This window comes from Coregonus lavaretus, assembly GCF_964263955.1.
Source record: "Coregonus lavaretus genome assembly, contig: HAP1_SCAFFOLD_429, whole genome shotgun sequence".
Lineage (NCBI taxonomy): Eukaryota > Metazoa > Chordata > Actinopteri > Salmoniformes > Salmonidae > Coregonus > Coregonus lavaretus.
The window spans coordinates 30,471-49,929 of record NW_028162438.1 but is presented as its reverse complement, the minus strand read 5'-3'; the positions used below and the strand labels follow the sequence as shown (position 1 = coordinate 49,929).

At 45.3% G+C, this 19,459-nt stretch overlaps 2 protein-coding genes across 2 annotated transcripts; one reads left to right on the top strand and one right to left on the bottom strand.

The window, feature by feature from the left end:
* Positions 1-366: 366 nt before the first annotated feature.
* On the top strand, positions 367-3,097 carry LOC311119255 (uncharacterized protein; the record flags this gene model as incomplete). The annotated part of the gene is made up of 2 exons (XM_084193976.1): positions 367-603; positions 863-3,097. 2 exons carry the CDS (start codon positions 367-369, stop codon positions 2,969-2,971), a joined length of 2,346 nt encoding a protein of 781 aa, XP_084050102.1. The 3' UTR covers positions 2,972-3,097.
* Positions 3,098-11,576: 8,479 nt separating this feature from the next.
* On the bottom strand, positions 11,577-18,759 carry LOC311119247 (uncharacterized protein). Its single transcript, XM_084193971.1, has 8 exons — positions 18,637-18,759; positions 18,419-18,495; positions 17,989-18,157; positions 17,181-17,618; positions 15,963-16,967; positions 13,415-13,666; positions 12,576-12,776; positions 11,577-12,314 (listed from the first exon to the last, which is right to left on the bottom strand). Exons 2-8 carry the CDS (start codon positions 18,425-18,427, stop codon positions 11,668-11,670), a joined length of 2,721 nt encoding a protein of 906 aa, XP_084050097.1. The 5' UTR covers positions 18,428-18,495; positions 18,637-18,759; the 3' UTR covers positions 11,577-11,667.
* Between the last annotated feature and the right edge of the window lie 700 nt (positions 18,760-19,459).

The following is a 19,459-nucleotide window of genomic DNA, read 5'->3' as shown; positions in this document are numbered from 1 at the left end:
ACAGATGCGAGTGTTTTGACATGGTACTCTAAAGTCCTGCCATTGACTGCATTGTTGTTGTTGCCACACAAGCAGGACAATATGAATCCACTCAGTTCAGAGAAGGAAACGTTGATTGATGAAATCGAACAGAGTTTATTTACTCTAACCGTGGACAATTTACGTTACCTGTGTGAACGTCATAGACAAGATGGCAAAGATGGATCTGAAAATAAAGGGATGAATCATCGCCTATTAAGGCGTAAAATCATGGAGGAAATGTGGGACAATACGGATTCAATGAAATCAGAAGAGCAGGGAATGTCTTGGTTAGTCCAACTGAAAGAGGACATCAGGAGGATACTGGAGGATGCTAGCGATGCACCAATGAGTCCCAGCCAGTCCGATGATGATGATGCTGTAGACTATGACGAAGAATGCGACAAGGAGGACAGTGATTGGTTGCCTAGCAATGGACTGAAGGTGGAACACTTGAGTTACAGCCAATCCGATGATGACGCTGCACACTGCGACAAAGACTGGGATGTGGAGGAAAAGGATTGGTTGGCTAGCGATGGCCTGGGGGCGGAGTCAGCTCCAGAGAGGTGCACACCAGAGCAGAAAGTGAGAGGCGTGAGTATTTATTTTCCCAGTCAGAAAATGATTTCTTGACCTCCTTCTATAAATGCATTGGAGAAGATTCAAGGTTCTTCCTCTTGGAATTTCTCCTCCAATGTATTTTAAAAAGGAGTCAAAGTAATCAAGAATGAGAGGAATCAAGGAAAGACTTTTGAGATCACATTTTGAGACTTCAAACGTCCTTGACAGGTAGGAGAGTATTTCCCAGTCTGATTCATTCTGTCTCTATTTCTGTAATGTCCAGGACAAGCCTCCTCCACCCCCCTCCAGCCTCCCAGAGTCCCCGGGTCCTGCCTCTCCCGGTAGTGCCTTACTGTGGGGTCTGAAGAGGGTGTCTGTGCGGCTGGTGGACTGCAGGAAAACACCGGGGCAGAGTGGCCATATAATACACAAGACAACACAGACAGGAGAGAAACCCCACAGCTCGTCTAATGCTGGACAACACAAAACCCTCTCAGGAGACAGGCCTAGCTCCCATATCTGTGATCACTGTGGGAAGAATTTTACCACAGCAAGACGTCTACAACTACACATACAGTACCTGAAGAGATCCAGTGATACCATCACTGCAGAGAAACCACACGTGTGCTCTGAATGCGGAAAGGGATTCTCTCAGGCCTACAGTCTTAAGATACATTGGAGAACTCATACTGGGGAGAAACCGTACGTTTGTCATCAGTGTGGGAAGGGTTTCACTGAATCTGGAACCTTAAAGAGACACATCAGAACTCACACAGGTGAGAAACCGTTCCACTGCCCTCGTTGTGGAAAGGACTTTATTGAATCTGGGGGCTTGAAGAAACACATCAAAAGAGCTCACCCAGGAGAGGAGGTTGTTGTGAAGAGCCTGGTCCCTCAGAAGAGCGTCCATACCGGAGAGAAACCTTACGATTTCTCCTCTGACGACTGTGGGATGAGCTTCGCTACCTCACGCGAACAGAGACTACGTCAGAGAAAACACACAAGAGAGAAGCTTCGCAGCACGCCTAATGCTAAGCAACACAAGGAACCGCTCTCAGGAGATGGCTCCCATATCTGTGATCACTGTGGGAAGAATTTTACCACAGCAAGAAGTCTAAAACTACACTTACAGTACCTGAAGAGATACAGAGCTAACTTGACTGGAGAGAAACCACACGTGTGCTCTACATGCGGAAAGGGATTCAGTGAGGCTGGCAGTCTTAAGAGACACCTGAGAACTCATACTGGGGAGAAACCCTACGTCTGCCATCATTGTGGGAAGGACTACAATGATTCTGGAAACTTACAGAAACACATCAGAACCCATACAGGTGAGAAACCTTACCACTGCTCGGATTGTGGGAAGAATTTCCGTGTAAAAATAAGCCTTAAACATCACCAGGAAATTGTTCACACAGAACACCCTCACCGCTGTGGTCAATGTAAGAAGAGCTTCATAACTGCAGAAAGACTGGAATCACACATAAAAACACGACACCCGCCAAATGATCCTCTGAAGAACCCACATGTGTGCTCTGAATGTGGAAGGGGATTCAGATATGCCGACAATCTTAAAATACACCTGAGAATCCATACTGGGGAGAAACCGTACGTCTGCCCTCGTTGTGGGAAGGATTTTACTCAATCTGGACTCTTAAAGAGACACATGAGAACTCACACTGGAGAGAAACCCTACCACTGCTCGGTGTGCGGGATGAAGTTTCGTCACACAATCTCGCTAAAGCAGCACCACCTGAAGAACCACAAGGGGGAGACACTGGGTCCCATCCGTATGCACCAAGGCCCTCTTCCATGCCTCCACTGCGGGGAGAAGTTCTCTACCAAGGCTCTTCTAAAGGATCACCTGCAGAAGACCCACAACAGCCGTGTCCACTGCCTACAGTGCAACAAGACCTTCTCCACTAAACGTAACTTACTAGTCCACCAGAGGAAACACACTGGAGAGAGGCCTTACCTTTGCCCTCAGTGTGGGAAGAGTTTCTCTCTGACAGGGAGTTTAAAACTTCATCTCCGGATTCATGCCGGTGAAAAGCCTTACCGCTGTACTTACTGTGACAAGAGATTCACAAGTAAGAGCCACTGCAATCTACACCTGCGAATCCACACTGGAGAGAAGCCATACCAATGCCCTGACTGCGGGAGGAGGTTTCGTGACGGGAATGTCCTGAAAAACCACCGGCGGACCCACACAGGAGAGAAACCGTTCCAGTGCCGCTTGTGCGATAAAGCTTTTGCCCAGTTGAGCAGTCTGAAGAAACATCAGGACACACACAGGCTAACTCAGCCTGTCTCTGTCCCAAGACTCCCTAATCCCTACCCACCACACAATCAGCATGTACCTTATCCCTACCCACCACAGACTCAATGGTAACCAGGTTTACACCTGTCCAATCCCTTATAGATCTGTTTACTACTTCAAGGAAAGAAGATGGGAAGGATGTGTTTTTTTAGGGGGGTATAATTGATGTTTTTGTTGTTTTTAATTGAGACAGGTTAGAAGTAGAGGGGGAGACAGATGAGGAGGGGAGGCAGATGAGGAGGGGAGACAGATGAGGAGGGGAGGCAGATGAGGAGGGGAGGCAGATGAGGAGGGGAGGCAGATGAGGAGGGGAGGCAGATGAGGAGGGGAGGCAGATGAGGAGGGGAGACTGATGAGGAGGGAAGACAGATGAGGAAGATGAGGAGGGGAGACAGATGAGGAGGGGAGACAGATGAGGAGGGGAGACTGATGAGGAGGGAAGACAGATGAGGAAGATGAGGAGGGGAGACAGATGAGGAGGGAAGACAGATGAGGAGGGGAGACAGATGAGGAGGGAAGACAGATGAGGAGGGGAGACAGATGAGGAGGGGAGACAGATGAGGAAGATGAGGAGGGGAGACAGATGAGGAGGGAAGACAGTGTATATCATTATCACATCAATTCAGGGTCATTTATCTGGATATGGAGTTTTGTGACCATATCGCCCAGCTCTACTTTGCATCTCTAAAGTATTGGAACAGAACCCTGGAACAGAACCCTGGAAAAGAACCCTAGATTCCCCCCATCCAAACCCACTATCTACCACGCCCCCTTGGCCCTCACCTTTCCATGTTCACAGATCTAGGGAGGGATTTGGGACCAGGTGACTGACGGTGAAAAAGACAAACAGATGGAAATAGAACTCTACAACTGAAAAAAAAAAAAAAAAGGAAATGCAATTGAGATTCTCCCAGAGTGCAAAGTGCACACTTCGGGAGAAGGGTGGCGGATCGGGACACAGCCTATGAAGTAGAACTCGATACAACTGACTTCCTCTCACTGGACCATTGAACAAAGTATTGGATCAGGTGTGTCCTTATTTCTGGTTTTGAAAGGCTTGTCAGCAAACATTCTAAATGACTAAAGTGGGTAGAATTCCATGGTGTTGTTTCCTGTATATATAACTTGGAAAGGTATTGCACTTTGTCTGTCTCAAACATAAATTATTATACTCTGCTCACATTCTAGCCTAGGAGTTTTTGTAATAACAGTTGATAATGAAATAAAATCAAATTGTATATGTCACAAACACAGTTTACAGCAGGTATAAAAGATGCAGTGACGTGAATGCTCTATCTCCCTCAACATTGCAGTACATATTAACAATAAGAGTCAAGTCAACAATAACATAAACTCAACAACAAAAATAAATGTCCTCTCACTGTCAACTGCGTTTATTTTCAGCAAACTTAACGTGTGTAAATATTTGTATGAACAAAAGATTCAACAACTGAGACATAAACTGAATAAGTTCCACAGACATGTGACTAACAAAAATTGAATAATGTGTCCCTGAACAAAGGGGGGGGGGGGGGGGGGTCAAAAGTAACAGTCAGTATCTGGTGTGGCCACCAGCTGCATTAAGTACTGCAGTGCGTCTCCTCCTCATGGACTGCACCAGATTTGCCAGTTCTTGCTGTGAGATGTTACACCACTCTTCCACCAAGGCACCAGCAAGTTCCTGGACATTTCTGGGGGGAATGGCCCTAGCCTTCACCCTCCATTCCAACAGGTCCCAGACGTGCTCAATAGGATTGAGATCCGGGCTCTTCGCTGGCCATGGCAGAACACTGACATTCAAGTCTTGCAGGAAATCACGCACAGAACGAGCAGTATGGCTGGTGGCATTGTCATGCTGGAAGGTCATGTCAGGATGAGCCTGCAGGAAGGGTACCACATGAGGGAGGAGGATGTCTTCCCTGTAACGCACAGACAGCGTTGAGATTGCCTGCAATGACAACAAGCTCAGTCCGATGATGCTGTGACACACCGCCCCAGACCATGACGGAATCTCCACCTCCAAATCGATCCCACTCCAGAGTACAGGCCTCGGTGTAACGCTCATTCCTTCGACGATAAACGCGAATCTAACCATCACCCCTGGTGAGACAAAACCGCGACTCATCAGTGAAGAGCACTTTTTGCCAGTCCTGTCTGGTCCAGCGACGGTGGGTTTGTGCCCATATGCGACGTTGTTGCCGGTGATGTCTGGTGAGGACCTGCCTTACAACAGGCCTACAAGCCCTCAGTCTAGCCTCTCTCAGCCTATTGCGGACAGTCTGAGCACTGATGGAGGGATTGTGCGTTCCTGGTGTAACTCGGGCAGTTGTTGTTGCCATCCTGTACCTGTCCCGCAGGTGTGATGTTCGGATGTACCGATCCTGTGCAGGTGTTGTTACACGTGGTCTGCAACTGCGAGGACGATCAGCTGTCCATCCTGTCTCCCTGTAGCGCTGTCTTAGGCGTCTCACAGTACGGACATTGCAATTTATTGCCCTGGCCACATCTGCAGTCCTCATGCCTCCTTGCAGCATGCCTAAGGCACGTTCACGCAGATGAGCAGGGACCCTGGGCATCTTTCTTTTGGTGTTTTTCAGAGTCAGTAGAAAGGCCTCTTTAGTGTCCTAAGTTTTCATAACTGTGACCTTAATTGCCTACTGTCTGTAAGCTGTCAGTGTCTTAAACGACCGTTCTACAGGTGCATGTTCATTAATTGTTTATGGTTCATTGAACAAGCATGGGGAAACAGTGTTTAAACCCTTCACAATGAAGATCTGTGAAGTTATTTGGATTTTTTACGAATTATCTTTGAAAGACAGTGTCCTGAAAAGGGGGGAGTTTAGTAGAAGACTAAGTAGTAATAATGGACTGGATTTATAAAGTGGATCTATAGATATGTTGTCCATTTTAAAGGGTGGTTTGCATTTATAGTCGAACCTCAACTGGAGTCAATAAAATGGTGAATAATGTTGTTGAAGTCATTCATTATGAACAAAAGACAATATATCAGGATACAAAGTAGCCTACTGACACTGTTTCTTAAATCACATGTTTTATAGATAAGAGGAATAAACCGATAAGATGTTCATCCCCAATGCTAATTTATTCCATCATGACATGCTTATGATCAGTGAGTAATATTTCACTAGTGGTCTGTGAGTCACTGTGGATTTCTTGGCACCATAAATAACAACAATTAAGTGAAATAATATACAGACAATTAAAAAATGGTGTCAAGTAAAGAATGTGTTGTTTGACTAATTAGTTATGACCAACAGAAGCTTTGTGCAGAAGGGCCCTAGTTTTGTTCTTACAAAATATATCAGGAACAAAACACGTAACAGACAGACAAGCAAGTGGAGAAAAGAACATGTCTGAAGAAGATGGCTTCTACTGGTAGTCATTATTTATTTGGTAAGAATAAAACAAAACAAAATGTGACAGATACATATAAAGAGTTAGGTAGTCATGATTCATTTGGTAGGGACAGATACATATAAAGAGTCAGGTAGTCATGATTCATTTGGTAGGGACAGATACATATGAAGAGTCAGGTAGTCATGATTCATTTGGTAGGGACAGATACATGTGAAGAGTCAGGTAGTCATGATTCATTTGGTAGGGACAGATACATACAGTGGGGAAAAAAAGTATTTAGTCAGCCACCAATTGTGCAAGTTCTCCCACTTACAAAGATGAGAGAGGCCTGTAATTTTCATCATAAGTACACGTCAACTATGACAGAGAAAATGAGAAAAAAATTTCTCCAGAAAATCACATTGTAGGATTTTTAATGAATTTATTTGCAAATTATGCTGGAAAATAAGTATTTGGTCAATAACAAAAGTTTCTCAATACTTTGTTATATACCCTTTGTTGGCAATGACACAGGTCAAACGTTTTCTGTAAGTCTTCACAAGGTTTTCACACACTGTTGCTGATATTTTGGCCCATTCCTCCACGCAGATCTCCTCTAGAGCAGTGATGTTTTGGGGCTGTCACTGGGCAACACGGACTTTCAACTCCCTCCAAAGATTTTCTATGGGGTTGAGATCTGGAGACTGGCTAGGCCACTCCAGGACCTTGAAATGCTTCTTACGAAGCCACTCCTTCGTTGCCCGGGCGGTGTGTTTGGGATCATTGTCATGCTGAAAGACCCAGCCATGTTTCATCTTCAATGCCCTTGCTGATGGAAGGAGGCTTTCACTCAAAATCTCACGATACATGGCCCCTTTCATTCTTTCCTTTACACGGATCAGTCGTCCTGGTCCCTTTGCAGAAAAACAGCCCCAAAGCATGATGTTTCCACCCCCATGCTTCACAGTAGGTATGGTGTTCTTTGGATGCAACTCAGCATTCTTTGTCCTCCAAACACGACAAGTTGAGTTTTTACCAAAAAGTTATATTTTGGTTTCATCTGACCATATGACATTCTCCCAATCCTCTTCTGGATCATCCAAATGCACTCTAGCAAACTTCAGACGGGCCTGGACATGTACTGGCTTAAGCAGGGGGACACGTCTGGCACTGCAGGATTTGAGTCCCTGGCGGCGTAGTGTGTTACTGATGGTAGGCTTTGTTACTTTGGTCCCAGCTCTCTGCAGGTCATTCACTAGGTCCCCCCGTGTGGTTCTGGGATTTTTGCTCACCGTTCTTGTGATCATTTTGACCCCACGGGGTGAGATCTTGCGTGGAGCCCCAGATCGAGGGAGATTATCAGTGGTCTTGTATGTCTTCCATTTCCTAATAATTGCTCCCACAGTTGATTTCTTCAAACCAAGCTGCATACCTATTGCAGATTCAGTCTTCCCAGCCTGGTGCAGGTCTACAATGTTCTTTCTGGTGTCCTTTGACAGCTCTTTTGTCTTGGCCATAGTGGAGTTTGGAGTGTGACTGTTTGAGGTTGTGGACAGGTGTCTTTTATACTGATAACAAGTTCAAACAGGTACCATTAATACAGGTAACGAGTGGAGGACAGAGGAGCCTCTTAAAGAAGAAGTTACAGGTCTGTGAGAGCCAGAAATCTTGCTTGTTTGTAGGTGACCAAATACTTATTTTCCACCATAATTTGCAAATAAATTCATTAAAAATCCTACAATGTGATTTTCTGGATTTTTTTCCCTCAATTTGTCTGTCATAGTTGACGTGTACCTATGATGAAAATTACAGGCCTCTCTCATCTTTTTAAGTGGAAGAACTTGCACAATTGGTGGCTGACTAAATACTTTTTTCCCCACTGTATGAAGAGTCAGGTAGTCATGATTCATTTGGTAGGGACAGATACATATGAAGAGTCAGGTAGTCATGATTCATTTGGTAGGGACAGATACAGTGCATTCGGAAAGTATTCAGACCTCCCTTTTCCAAATGTTATACCTTTACAGCCTTATTCTAAAATGGATAAAATAAAAATATTAAAAGGTCTCCAGAGATGTTCGATCGGGAACAAGTCCTGGCTCTGGCTCAAGGACATTCAGAGACTTGTCCCGAAGCCACTCCTGCGTTGTCTTGGCTGTGTGCTTAGCATTGTTGTCCTGTTGGAAGGTGAACCTTCACCCCAGTCAGAAGTCCTGAGCGCTCTGGAGCAGGTTTTCAAGGATCTCTCTGTACTTTGCTCTGTTCATCTTTCCCTCAATCCTGACTAGTCTTCCAGTCCCTACCGCTGAAAAACATCCCCACAGCATGATGCTGCCACCACCATGCTTCACCGTAGGAATGGTGCCAGGTTTCCTCCAGACATGACGCTTGGCATTCAGGCCAAAGAGTTCAATCTTGGTTTCATCAGACCAGCAAATCTTGTTTCTCAAGGTCTGAGAGTCTTTAGGTGCCTTTTGGCAAACTCCAAGCGGGATTTCATGTGCCTTTTACTGAGGAGTGGCTTCCGTCTGGCCACTCTACCATAAAGGCCTGATTGGTGGAGTGCTGCAGAGATGGTTGTCCTTCTGGAAGGTTCTCCCATCTCCACAGAGGAACTCTGGAGCTCTGTCAGAGTGACCATCAGGTTCTTGGTCACCTCCCTGACCAAGGCCCTTCTCCTCCGATTGCTCCGATTGGCCGGGCGGCCAGCTCTAGGAAGAGACTTGGTGGTTCCAAACTTCTTCCATTAAAGAATGATGGAGGCCACTGTGTTCTTGGGGACCTTCAATACTGCAGACATGTTTTGGTACCCTTCCCCAGATCTGTGCCTCGACACAATCCTGTCTCGGAGTTCTACGGACAATTCCTTCGACCTCATGGCTTGGTTTTTGCTCTGACATGCACTGTCAACTGTGGGACCTTATATAGACAGGTGTGTGCCTTTCCAAATCATGTCCAATCAATTGAATTCACCACAGGTGGACTCCAATCAAGTTGTAGAAACATCTCAAGGATGATAAATGAAAACAGGATGCATCTGAGCTCAATTTCGAGTCTCATAGCAAAGGGTCTGAATACTTATGTAAATAAGGTATTTCATTTTTTATTTGTAATAAATATGCAAAAAAAATCTAAAAACCAGTTTTAGCTTTGTCGTTATGGGGTATTGTGTGTAGATTGAGGATTAAAAAAATATATATATAATCCATATCAGAATAAGGCTGTAACGTAACAAAAAGTGGAAAAAGTCAAGGGGTCTGAATACTTTCCGAATGCACTGTACATATGAAGTCAGGTGCATCGCAGCGTTCTATTTAGCTCACTCTGATTTACAGCGTCAGTAGTTCTTTGTTTGGACTTTTTTTTATAGATGCATTCCTTTATATTCCATTGTTTATGTCCTTTAAATGATCATGGGAAATGTAGTAAACCATTTATGCATGTGTAATTAATAACTTCCCCATGCTCAAAGGGATATTCAATGTCTGCTTTTTTTTTTTTTTTTTTTCATCTACCAATAGGTGCCCTTCTTTACAAGGCATTGGAAAACCTACCTGGTCTTTGTGGTTCAATCTGTGTTTGAAATTCACTGCTTGATTGATTGACCTTAAAGATAATTGTATGTGTGGGGACAGAGATGAGGTAGTCATTCAAAAATTATGTTAAACACTATTATTGCACACAGAGTAAGTCCATGCAATTTATGTGACTTGTTAAGCACATTTTTACTCCTTTACTTATTTAGGCTTGCTATAACAAAAGGGGTTGAATACTTATTGACTCAAGACTTTTAAGCTTTTCATTTTTAATTAATTTGTAAAAACATAATTCCACTTTGACATTATGGGGTATTGTGTGTAGCTGGCCAGTGACAGACAATATCAATTTAATCCATTTTAAATTCAGGCTGTAACACAACAAAATGTGGAAAAAGTAAAGGTGTGAGAATACTTTCTGAAGACACTGTAGCTCGAACCCGTCATGACTATGAATGGCTAAATTACTTTTGAACACTAATAACTGATTTGTGCTTGATCCGGCAGTGCTGTCCGGAGACTCCGTATGGAGGGTGTGACGCAATTGCAGAGCCTCCGGAGGCGAGATCGAGCTCCGCTCCTCATCGCTGTTGTAACAATGCGGAGGGCTCCGTATAGCTCCACATTGACATGATTGGTTGATGGTAGGTGGGGGGCGGGAGGTCCTGTATAAACACAAACACACTTCCTTGACAACTTCCTTCACAACAGCTGGGCGAAGCGCTAGAAGCATGAATGCCTTGACTTCTGCCGCTCCTCCTCATCACTCTATTATTATTATTACTACATGGAGGCCGTACCTAGCAGCTAAAAACTCAATTGCAGCACACAGCACGTACAAGTTCGAACAAAAAAAACATACAAATCTGCAAGGATGGGAGCTGAAGGATGGATTGTAATCTGGGAGTTGAAACAGATCAGATGGTATTGAGAGCAATTGATGGTCTTGGAGGGAGCCGGTCAGTCAGAGTGAGACAGTCGGGTCTGCAGCCTCAGCAACTCACCTCACTGTCCCCTCATGTCCTTCGTCTTTGCTCCGGCTTTGTTGATGCTGGCTAGCCACTGCTCTCCACAACACCACTCTAAAACATGTCCTGTATACATGACATATGGTGTTTTCAGTCCTAACCATTACAGATCATGGATTTGTAATCCCACCCCTCAGCTACTCTCAGCCCATCCCACGTCTCTCTGTAGACCACTCTCTCTTGATTTCCATGGGACATACAGAACCAGTCAAAAGTTTGGACATAGCTACTCATCCAGGGTTTTTCTTTATTTGTACTATTTTCTACATTGTAGAATAATAGTGAAGACATCAAAACTATGAAATAACACATATGGAATCATGTAGCAACCAAAAAAGTGTTAAAGAAAGAAATTCCACAAATTAACTTTTAAGAAAATGCACACCTGTTAATTGAAATGCATTCCAGGTGACAACCTCATGAAGCTGGTTGAGAGAATTGCCAAGAGTGTGCAAAGCTGTCATCAAAGCAAAGGGTGGCTATTTGAAAAATCTCAAATATAAAATATATTTTGATTTGTTTAACACTGTTTTGGTTGCTACATGATTCCATGAAACTTTTGACTGGTACTGTATATTTTTCAGCTGTGCTGTGATGTCTTACATGAAATGAACTCACTGCGTAAGTTAATTTGACCACTACTGTCCCCTTCTCAGTTGCTTGGGTCTGCCTAACTGCCGTTTAGGTCCTGTGCTTACATATTTCAGTCCTTCAGACATCCACAGATGCATTCTTTTATATTCTATTGTTTATGTCCGTTTATGGGAAATGCATAATCAAGACTAACATAACTATTTTTTTTGTTATTGATCAGGAGAGACATAGGTTAATTTGTCCAGTCCCATTGTCAGTTTGGCAGTTGCTTAGGTCTGCCTAACTGCCGTTTAGGTCCTATGGGTTTGCCAGCATGTCTTTTCCTGTGTGAATGAAGGTTTGCTCTACAGCTGAAGCGCTTCCCACATTCAGTGCACAGGTATGGTTTCTCTCCTGTGTGAACTCTCTGGTGGATTTTGAAAGTTCCTTCTCTACTGTACGTCTTCCCACAGATGGAGCAAAGGTATGGCTTCTCTCCAGTGTGTGTCAGTAAATGACTTTTTAAGTCGAATTTTTTCATGAAGCTCTTTCCACACACAGGGCAGCTGTAGGGTCTCTCTCCAGTGTGTGTTCGCTGGTGAATTTTGATGTAGCTTTCATTGACGAAACACTTCCCACAGTCAGGGCAGGAGTAAGGCTTCTCTCTGACATGCTTTAACTGGTGGTCTTGGATTTGCCCTTTCTCAGTGAATTCCGCCCCGCAAAGGGAGCATTGGTAAGAAGGCTTCTTTCTGGTGTGAGTTTTCAAGTGTTTCTTTAGTGCTGGTAGAGTTTGGCACACCTCCCCACATTCTATGCAGTTATGAAATGTCTTAGCTGTGTGGTTCTCCTGGTGTTGTTCAGGTTCTCCTGATGTAGAGGGACTCTCCTCTCCAGCGGACCACAATTTGGGGTTCAATCCTGCATTGAAGACACAGCGTGAGATAATGTGAAGTCAGTGAAACCAGCATGTGCTTCATGAAGAAGTCAGGAAGTCCAAGGGAAATGCAGTCAAACGTTGCTAGGACATACATTCTCTTTTCAGAACTACTCAACATTTAACAATCTGATGAAACAGTGAACATTTAAAACGTCTTATGTCTGAAGCATATTTTTTCACAATAAACTCTAGCTGAAAAATCTTTCCATAGTCTGGGACACTAATTTAAGACTTCTTCTCACCTCTGTGTGTTTTCATGTGTGTTTTCAGATGTCCTTTCTGTGTGAATCCCCTGCCGCACACAGAGCAACAGTGAGGTTTCTCTCCTGTGTGTGTTCTCATGTGCCTCTTCATCTTCATGGCGTCAGATAGTTCTTTCCCACACACTACACAGCCGTGAGACTTCTTAGCTTTGGGATTCTTCTGGTGTTGTACAGCTATTCCTGATGCAGGAAAGAAAGACAGTGGCCATGTCCGAATACCCATACTAGCGTACTACATACTTAAACTGCATACTCATTTCGGCCGTTTGTTCTAGTAGAATTCACGCGTATTAGGTGACGCATTTGGAGTACTATTTTAGAAATGTCACATACTATAACACTTTATTTTTCGCATACTATTTAGTACGCTAGCATGGGTATTCGGACACGGCCGCCGTGTCAGTTTACTAGTGAAAGGCCAATGTGTAAAAAAAAAAAAAAAGAGTGAGTTATCACTGGTCACATTCCACGCTGACTGCATGGCAGACACATGCCAGATCTGACGACACATGGATAGGTGTTTAACATAAATATTATCATCAAACCACATCATATGATATGGCAACCTGACACCCGACTGTGCAGTCGATCACACGGCACGCAACCATTGGTTGATGCAATGCAACGTCAGCAATGTAGTTGAGTTTTACATTGTAACATCACTAACGTTGAGCTGTGGTAAACTTAGTGTGATAAACCATATTCTCAGTCACTCAAACCACTTACGCTACACTCTTGCAGTCATGGTTTCCAACATGACTGCTCACACACAAGATTTGAATGTAATCTTATTTAAAAGGATCTCTGTGGCTTTTCACCTGTGTCAACTTTCTGATGTGTTTTGGGTAACTCTTTCTGGTAGCACAGCTCTCCACAGACAGACTCGTAGAAGTCTCTCTCTCTGTGTGTCCGCTGGTGTAGCATCAGGTCATAGGCAGAGGGGAACTCCTGTCCACAGCCAAAGCAGTGGTGAGACGTCGTGGCTGTGTTGGGGTTCTGCTGATGTTGTTCAGGTTCTCCCGATGTAGAGGTAGTCTCCTCACTGCCGTGGCAGGAGGCAGGACTCATTCCTGTGGGGGAAAATAATATACAGGTAACTGACAAAATAAAGGAAGCACTTGAGTAAATGAGGGATACAAAGTTTCCCACGGTGAAGGGTTCTGGCGGCTCTGTTATGGTGTGGGGTGCATTTTCCTGACATGGTTTAGGTCCACTCAACCCCTTAGAGACCAAGGTAATAGGTCCACTCAACCCCTTAGAGACCAAGGTAATAGGTCCACTCAACCCCTTAGAGTAATAGGTCCACTCAACCCCTTAGAGACCAAGGTAATAGGTCCACTCAACCCCTTAGAGACCAAGGTAATAGGTCCACTCAACCCCTTAGAGACCAAGGTAATAGGTCCACTCAACCCCTTAGAGACCAAGGTAATAGGTCCACTCAACCCCTTAGAGACCAAGGTAATAGGTCCACTCAACCCCTTAGAGACCAAGGTAATAGGTCCACTCAACCCCTTAGAGACCAAGGTAATAGGTCCACTCAACCCCTTAGAGACCAAGGTAATAGGTCCACTCAACCCCTTAGAGACCAAGGTAATAGGTCCACTCAACCCCTTAGAGACCAAGGTAATAGGTCCACTTAACCCCTTAGAGACCAAGGTAATAGGTCCACTCAACCCCTTAGAGACCAAGGTAATAGGTCCACTCAACCCCTTAGAGACCAAGGTAATAGGTCCACTCAACCCCTTAGAGACCAAGGTAATAGGTCCACTCAACCCCTTAGAGACCAAGGTAATAGGTCCACTCAACCCCTTAGAGACCAAGGTAGTAGGTCCACTCAACCCCTTAGAGACCAAGGTAATAGGTCCACTCAACCCCTTAGAGACCAAGGTAATAGGTCCACTCAACCCCTTAGAGACCAAGGTAATAGGTCCACTCAACCCCTTAGAGACCAAGGTAATAGGTCCACTCAACCCCTTAGAGACCAAGGTAATAGGTCCACTCAACCCCTTAGAGACCAAGGTAATAGGTCCACTCAACCCCTTAGAGACCAAGGTAATAGGTCCACTCAACCCCTTAGAGACCAAGGTAAACACCAATAAATACACAGCCATTCTGAGTGATGACCTTCAACCTACGGGGAATCATTTCTATCCTGACGGGTGTAGTCTCTTCCAGGATGGCAACGCCCCCATAGGATGGCAACGCCCCCATAGGATGGCAACGCCCCATAGGATGGCAACGCCCCATAGGATGGCAACGCCCCCATAGGATGGCAACGCCCCCATAGGATGGCAACGCCCCATAGGATGGCAACGCCCCCATAGGATGGCAACGCCCCATAGGATGGCAACGCCCCATAGGATGGCAACGCCCCCATAGGATGGCAACGCCCCCATAGGATGGCAACGCCCCATAGGATGGCAACGCCCCCATAGGATGGCAACGCCCCATAGGATGGCAACGCCCCCATAGGATGGCAACGCCCCCATAGGATGGCAACGCCCCCATAGGATGGCAACGCCCCATAGGATGGCAACGCCCCCATAGGATGGCAACGCCCCCATAGGATGGCAACGCCCCATAGGATGGCAACGCCCCCATAGGATGGCAACGCCCCATAGGATGGCAACGCCCCCATAGGATGGCAACGCCCCCATAGGATGGCAACGCCCCCATAGGATGGCAACGCCCCCATAGGATGACAACGCCGCCATCCACAGGACACCAGTGGTCTCTGAATGGTTTGATGAGCATGAAAACGATGTAAGCCATATGCCATGGCCGTCTCAGTCACCAGATCTCAACCCTGTTGAACACTTATGGGAGATTCTGGAGTGGTGCCAGAGCCAGCGTTTTCCACCACCATCAACAAAACACCAAATGATGGAATTTATCATGGAAGAATGGTGTCGCATCCCTCCAATAGAGTTCCAGACACTTGTAGAATCTATGCCAAGGTGCAGTGAAGCTGTTCCGACGGCTTGTGGTTCGATCCCCGGGACCACCCATACACAAAAAAAATGTATGCACGCATGACTGTAAGTCGCTTTGGATAAAAGCGTCTACTAAATGGCATATTATTAATTATTATTATTATTATTGTAGAATATATGCCAAGGTGCAGTGAAGCTGTTCCGACGGCTTGTGGTGGCCCAACACCCTATTAAAGACACTTTATTTAGGTGTTTCCTTTATTTTGGCAGTTACCTGTAGGTCCAGAACTATGGTAGTATAGTTGAGTGTGTCCCAAATGGCACCCTTTTCCCTATGGGCTCTGGTCAAAAGTAGTGCACTGTATAGGGGATAGGGTCCCATTTAGGACTAAATCTTCATGTTCTTTAATAGCATCATTTCCTAGCCACTTACCGAGTTGAGGAGGATCCCAAGTAGGTACTTCTTCACATTTAATCAAACCACCAACTTCCTCTTCTTCCTCCCTTTTCTCCTCCTCTTCCTCAGTGTCGCCACACTCTCTCTTTACAGTGTATGTTTGCTGGTGTGCAGTCATGGTATGCTTCCCAAATGGCACCCTGTTCCTTATATAGTGTGTCCTCTGGTGTAGCATGAGGTCATAGGCACCAGGGAACTCCTGTCCACAGTCAAAGCATCGGTGAGACGTCGCGGCTGTCTGATGATTCTCCTGGTGAGACGTCGCGGCTGTCTGATGATTCTCCTGGTGAGACGTTGCGGCTGTCTGATGATTCTCCTGGTGAGACGTCCTGGCTGTCTGATGATTCTCCTGGTGAGACGTCGCGGCTGTCTGATGATTCTCCTGGTGAGACGTCCTGGCTGTCTGATGATTCTCCTGGTGAGACGTTGCGGCTGTCTGATGATTCTCCTGGTGAGACGTTGCGGCTGTCTGATGATTCTCCTGGTGAGACGTTGCGGCTGTCTGATGATTCTCCTGGTGAGACGTTGCGGCTGTCTGATGATTCTCCTGGTGAGACGTTGCGGCTGTCTGATGATTCTCCTGGTGAGACGTCCTGGCTGTCTGATGATTCTCCTGGTGAGACGTTGCGGCTGTCTGATGATTCTCCTGGTGAGACGTTGCGGCTGTCTGATGATTCTCCTGGTGAGACGTCGCGGCTGTCTGATGATTCTCCTGGTGAGACGTCGCGGCTGTCTGATGATTCTCCTGGTGAGACGTCCTGGCTGTCTGATGATTCTCCTGGTGAGACGTCCTGGCTGTCTGATGATTCTCCTGGTGAGACGTCCTGGCTGTCTGATGATTCTCCTGGTGAGACGTCCTGGCTGTCTGATGATTCTCCTGGTGAGACGTCCTGGCTGTCTGATGATTCTCCTGGTGTTGCTCAGGTACTTCTGATGTAGAGGTAGTCTCCTCACTGCCGTGGCTGGAGGCAGGACTCATTCCTGTGGGGGAAAGTAACATGGATGTACTAATAGAGCAAATAGGTCAACAACTAGAGTAGTGTAGGTTGAGTGTATCCCAAATGAATCCCTATTTCCTTTATAGTGCACTACCCCTATGGGCCCTAGTCAAAAGTAGTGCACTATGTAGGGGATAGGGTGCCATTTTGGGCCTATTTTGTATGTTTTTAAAGGCATCCTTTCACCGCTACTTACCGAGCTGACGAGGATCCCAATGACCTACCGCTCCTTCAGAATGTATCAATCCACCAACTTCCTCTTCTTCCTCCTCAGTGTTGTCACTCTCTCTCTCTACGGTGTGTGTGTTCTGGTGGGCAGTCATATTTCCCTGCTGAGTAAAGCCCTTGCCACAGACAGGGCAGGAGTAAGGCTTCTCTCCTGCGCGGACTAGCTGGTATACCTTCAGGTTCTCTTTGTGGGTGAAGTTCTTCCTAGATGCAGAACATCGGTAAGGCTTCACCCCTAGGTGGATCTGTTGGTGTCGGTGTCGTTTATACGAGGTAGGGAACTCTTCTCCACACTCTCTGCAGCTGTGCGTCTTCTTGGATTTGTGTTCAGACTGGTCCTGTTGTTCAGGTTCTCCTGAGGTAGAACTTTCCGCCTCACTGTCAGAGTGATGGCTGCAACTCTCTCCTGTGGGGATATAGGAAGAGTCCGGTCAGTCTAGCTCAATTGGGAACATCATTAGAGGCCCAATTCCACACCCTATGTACTTGTCGAGACCTGATAGGTTTAAGCAACATGGTGATGTTTCCACCTGACCTGTCAGAGGACAAGGGGCAGCTTTTTCTCAAGTGGGATCTTATTGGACTATCAGCATGAACTAATAAAGCCGCCTTAATGCTCTTGGTGATACAAAAGCAGTTTCCACAGAGATGGTACATGCATCCCAAATGGCAATCTGTTCCCTATTATAGCATCAATGTAGTGGGAATAGTAAAGGGAATAGTTTGCCATCTGGTCTTTGCTACATGGGACAACTATTGAAAGGTATTGCACTCACCAGTATTAATCTGACCCCAAGGTTCATGATCATCTTCAGGCTCCTCTTTGAATACAATGTTAAATCTTTGGACCATCTCGGGACCCTGCAGTCGCTTGCTGCTCTGGTGTTGCTGGTCACCATGGTTACAGTCAGAACCCAGCCATTTTGACTGTTGATGTTCGTCAAACTATAAAAAGCCAAAGTGAGAGCACATCACAAATTGTATCGATAATGTATATTAAGCTTTGTTACGGTCCTAACAACTAGCCTAGTTAGGGTTGATAAGTTATTATTTTGAGATAACTAGCTAGCTAGCTAACTAACTGTCCTGACAACTTATCGACTTATTCAACTCTGACAAGTGAAGTTGCATAGCTAACGCGTTGTTAGCTAATTTAGCTAGCTAGTTAACGTTAGCAAACTAATAAGTTAGAGGTTGTCTTCTCACCTCATGCATTGTGAAGGGACTTCAAATATCTCGAGGAAGACGTTGTTGTGCCAGAGCTATTCCAGTCTCTTGCTGTGCTGTGAGGGAGAAATGTTAGCTAGCGATAGCGCGCAGCTACAACTGGGCTACTGTAAGTTAGTTCCTAAACTGGCAGAGGCGTTAACCCGGCGTTTCATAGTTCCATACGTTAGCTAGTCCAGTCAGTGGATAATACTTACCATAACCGTATCATAAATGTTATCTGGTGATATTAGCTGTATGTAACTAGCTACAATGCTTTGAAGTGAGATAAATAAACGTGTTCGTTAACATCAGCTAGCTGCATTACTACTTCCGGGTATGGTTTACGTCGTCTTCTTGGTGTGCATTAGTAAATCAAATCAAAATCAAATAAAATTGTATTGGTCAAGTGCACATATTTTGCAGATGTTATCGCAGGTACAGCGAAATGGTTATGTTTCTACCTCGAACAGTGCAGTAATACCAAACAATACAAAACACACATTTTGTAAAAAATAAAGAAATTAAGAAATATCAGAACGAGCAATGTCCGGGGCTGGAATGTCAATGTATATATGTAATGGTGTGTATAGACAGTATATTAAAAGAAAAGGTGTGTATAGCATTAGTTATATAGGATGAGCCTTGGCTAGAATACAGTATGTAAACATTATTAAAGTGACCAGCGTAGGCAGCAGTCTGTACGATGCAGGGTAGAGTACCAGGCAGGGTGCTGGGCAGCAGTCTGTACGATGCAGGGTAGAGTACCAGGCTGGGCAGAGGCTGGCTAGTGGTGACTAATTAACAACCTGATGGCCTGGAGATAGAAGCTGTTTTTCAGTCTCTTGGTCCCAGCTTTGATGCACATGTACTGTCACCATCTGGGCTGGAGGGGAAAGACAAAGTCCAAAGCCTGTAACAATATATCAGTATACAAAGTAGCCTACTGACACTGTTTCTTAAATCACATGTTTTATAGATAAGAGTAATAAACTGATAAGATGTTCATCCCCAATGCTAATTTATTCCATCATGACATGC